The sequence below is a fragment of the Buceros rhinoceros genome, unplaced genomic scaffold (genome assembly GCF_000710305.1).
Source record: "Buceros rhinoceros silvestris isolate BGI_N320 unplaced genomic scaffold, ASM71030v1 scaffold1451, whole genome shotgun sequence".
Taxonomy (NCBI): domain Eukaryota; kingdom Metazoa; phylum Chordata; class Aves; order Bucerotiformes; family Bucerotidae; genus Buceros; species Buceros rhinoceros.
The window spans coordinates 19016-22983 of NW_010394615.1; the positions used below are offsets into that span (position 1 = coordinate 19016).

At 48.4% G+C, this 3968-nt stretch overlaps 1 protein-coding gene across 1 annotated transcript in view; it reads right to left on the reverse strand.

Moving 5' to 3' along the window:
- The window catches only part of EXOC3L4 (exocyst complex component 3-like 4), a 21323-nt gene that overhangs the window by 3745 nt on the left and 13610 nt on the right, over positions 1–3968 (reverse strand). Inside the window, exons 7-8 of the mRNA XM_010145260.1 lie at positions 2630–2744; positions 528–650 (exon numbers count right to left, since the gene is read on the reverse strand). Of these exons, the coding sequence (XP_010143562.1) occupies positions 528–650; positions 2630–2744 (238 nt within the window). The remainder of the gene's footprint in view (positions 1–527; positions 651–2629; positions 2745–3968) is intronic.

Genomic DNA, 3968 nt, shown 5'->3' on the forward strand with positions numbered 1-3968 from the left:
ACGCATGGGGGGGGAGGCTGGGGGCCCCCAGCCACTTGGTCTGGCACAGAGCAATGACAGTACCCAAGGGAAAGCCACAGAAATACTCCTCACCCTGAAGTAGCCCATGATTTTGTGTTGGCAGTTTGGCTTCTCAGTAGCAAAAGGGGATATTGAGGGTTGTTGTAAAAGTAGGTTTTCATGGTGCTTGCAGATTTTAAATATAGAGCTATCGTGACCTCCCCATTATTTCACAACTGGATAGATGTGAAAGGACCGTACAAGCCTGTGACTCACGGAATTTTAATGTTCAGTGGTACTGTACCGAAGCTTTTTGTTCCTTGTTAAAGAAACCAGTTCCCATATTTAAACTACAGAAAGGAAAAGTGTTGCTTATTCTCATGGGGACGTACAGCAATAGCTGAAATCCCCCGCATCAGCAGTCCCTGCGGTTATAAACAGCCCCTGCCGACAGAGGGGAGTCTGGAGATCAGACCACAGCCTGCAAATTACGTCACCGCCCCCCCAGTGTGGGACCAGCCACCTACCTGCCTCATGGGCTCCCTCATGTGCTGCAGGTGCTCGGAGAACTGCGAGACGGCTGATGCCAGTGAGTCTGGTCTTTCCATTGCCAAAATCCAGTTCTTGGTCAGGATTTTCTTAAGGAGTGGCTGTAAAAAGACCAACTCACTGATGGTGCTGGTAATATTCAGACAAGGTGGTACACTGGCCAGAGGCACCCAGCTGTTTGCCTGCTCAGGGGGCTTGAACCAAAAAGCAGAGAGCACTGATGGTGCAACAACTCTGCATGAACGCACACCAGGAGTTAGGCACCAGGAGCATGGAGCAGGCTGGGTTTCTTTATCCACTCCAGGGAATTCAGACCCACATCTCCCCTCTCTGGGTAGGCACCCGAGTGCAGACAGAAGCCTCACTCGCTGAGCAGGAAATGTTTTGGCATTAAAGACTTACTTGGCACACTTGTGCTCTCTGATCTCCACACACTTGTGCCACCTTCTAACCGACCAGCTGTATTTCTTCAGGTAATAAATTTGTATCCCTACTGTATCGATGAAGAAACTGATGTGAATGTTAATCAGAGGAAACTTGGGCGTGACTAGAACAGGCTGTGGTGTATGACCATGTGTGCTAGCGTGACATGGGTTTGCACCAGCTATGGACGTGACAAGTCACTTGGTAGTTAATCTATTGGAAATTAGTCCAGTAATCTATGAGCCCTCCAGTCTTCTTCACAAGGAAGTCAAGCTCCTCTTGCTCACAGCGCTTGCAGGGGGCTGTCTATACTCCCTGCAGACCCGTGGGTCTGCGTGAGTTTTCACTGTGATCTTCATTCTGCTCATTGCTGATGTGGTATGTGGGGGAATAGTGGTTGGAAGTGCCCTCAACCTGATGCCTTATGGTCAATGATGATGTGGGAGTGATGGCACTTTTTCCCATCTGCTCTGGGTACAAGGTGCTCTGACCAAGTGTCCCCAGTGGGCTATTGTGCTTGCCAGGTCCTTAGTGCTCATGTGCCTCCGCACAGACACACAGGAATATCTGCTGAAGTTTTCTGGTGGCAGCTGAAAGAGATTCTGTTAAGGGCCAAATTAAAAATATCCCTTCTCTGGCACATCCTCTTTGTACTTCTCTCCTCTCAGCTCTCAGGATCTCTGTCTTTAGACTCCTGGCAATCTGCTTCCCAATTATTTCTCCCATTTGCACCCCGCTGCTGCGCCTCCAGCCTGCTGGAGGGCTGTTTAGAAATGCTTTGCCTCGCTGCTCTCAGTTCTCACGGCATTTCAGCTCTCTTGCTCAATACCTTGGCTTGCCTCCTTCCTCGCCTGCCCCTTAGGCTCCAAGACAAGCTCTGCAGTCCTTGGAAAGTCCCCTTGGCCAGGCAGGCTCGTCAATTAGGATGAGCAAAAAGGGATGGGACCAAAGGCTTAATTTCTCCCATCTCTCTTGTTAAACCAGCTAGGGCTAGTGGACCCCCAGCTGGCTGGGAGCAGAAAGTCCCATCTACAGGACCTTGGAAGCACAAACTGCATTTCAGCATGTTGCCTTTTAGGCCTCTTAATACAAGTTAAACTGATATCAGAGCTTTATCAGCTGATACCAGATGCTGAAAAAATCAGTCCTTCTTCACCATGGAAACATCCTGGAAAAATCACCTCTACCAGAACAAATTTTCTCCTGTCTGAAGAGGTTGATAACAGACCGTGATAGCAGATCTATGACTAAATAAGAGCAATTCAAAGTCCTGAAAAATTCAAATGTTTTGATAGAAGGAAAAATGTCCCATTGGTAGTGTCCAGCTGACTTCTTCAGTGCTTCGCTATGTGTAATGTTTTCCTCCACTGCTTTGCCTGAGGTGCTGGAAGCCACTAAATACCCTTTTCTTTTGGTTGATGTTGTACTAAAGTAAACAGCTTGACAAATATATCGCTGGTTGTAGTGAAAAACTCCCAGGATTCTGGAAGCGTCGCTTTGGGTTAAGGAGGATTTCTATGGATGTTCGGCATGATGCATTTTGGATAGTCTATGATGTCATGCTGGTTGGCGAGACAAAGGAAGGACAATGGCCCTGAGCTGCTGCAGTGGTCCTGCACATACCTCTTACAAAGTAATGTGGCCGAGATCCCCTTACCTGTGCTTTTGTTCTTAATTTACTTAAAAAAATATTTGCCAAGTTCCTTGTCAGAGCTGCCAAAATCTTCTGCAGTTCCTCAGTGTTGACTTTAAACACTGTTTCTAGCGCTGACCTAGAAGAAAGAGAGAGAGATACTACCAATGGGTGTTAAAATGTAAACTATTACACTTGCCGTAAGCATTTTATCCAGGTTGGCATCTTGGGCATTACTTTTAAATACATTTTTATGCCTAGTACTTCCTCTTGGAAGTACTTTGACTTAATGGGTCAAAGTAATGACTCTTTTTGCACAATACTATACTGAAAATTAATCATGACTGAGTAACTGTGCTTTAAAAACCACCTATTTCCTCATCAGTTGGGACGGTTCGACCACACAGCGCAGTTACGTAGGCTGGTTACCTTTTCACTTGAGCAACACTGCTCAGATCTGATACCTCAGATACCTGAGAGAGCACCGACGGGCTTATGGGTTAAGAGAGAAGTAAATAAAGAGAAGGGAAAGCTGCCGACCCCATGTCCCCCAGAGCCTGGCTGACTCACTCCATGCAGCATCTATTGGCAGTGGCCAGAACAGTGAACTACAGAGTTGGAAAACTGAGGGATTTCCTAGGGACAGCGTGTACTTCTGCAAGGTTTCACTTTAACGAGGAAGAAAGCACAACTCTTGAGAGGTTCATGAATTCCTCAGCAGTATGCAGGCTTTGGGGGCATTGAGAGCTCCTGGCTTTCTTCTCATTTGCCATCCCTGCCAAACATGCTCCGGGGGGAACTGAGGCAGCACCACCAATATGCTAATGGTCCCTGAGCTGCCCTGGATGTGCCACATCCACAGCTGTCACCACAGACTGCAGTGGGTTCCTGCCACTGTCCAGTAGCTAGTTTAGATTGCTGAGGCTGCCCAGGCAGGACTACAAAACATTCTACAGCATCCCTCTCACCCCAGGCTAGGGGATCACGTCCATAACTTCTGCTGAGCACCTCAAGTCTGGGACCAACATCCACAAAATTGTGCTGTTAGGTCACCTACCTCTGCCCAGCAACTCATCACACCAGGCTGACAAATATTTAACTCGACTCAGAAATAAACACAGGGTAGCAAATAAACCCAAACGCCTGCCAGCTCCCTGGCTGGGCCTGGCTTGTCCCTTCACCGCCTCGCCAGTCCCTAGCAGGGAAGGGGAGAGCAATTTTCCGCAGGGGCAGGAGGAAGCAGAGAAAGCCAGCTGCTCGGCGAGGCTCGCATTGCTGGAGAGACCGTGCCATCTAGAGACTTCCCGACGGTAGTGCTTACTGCGGCGGGAGGGCTCGGCTACCTTTAGGACACTCAAGCAGA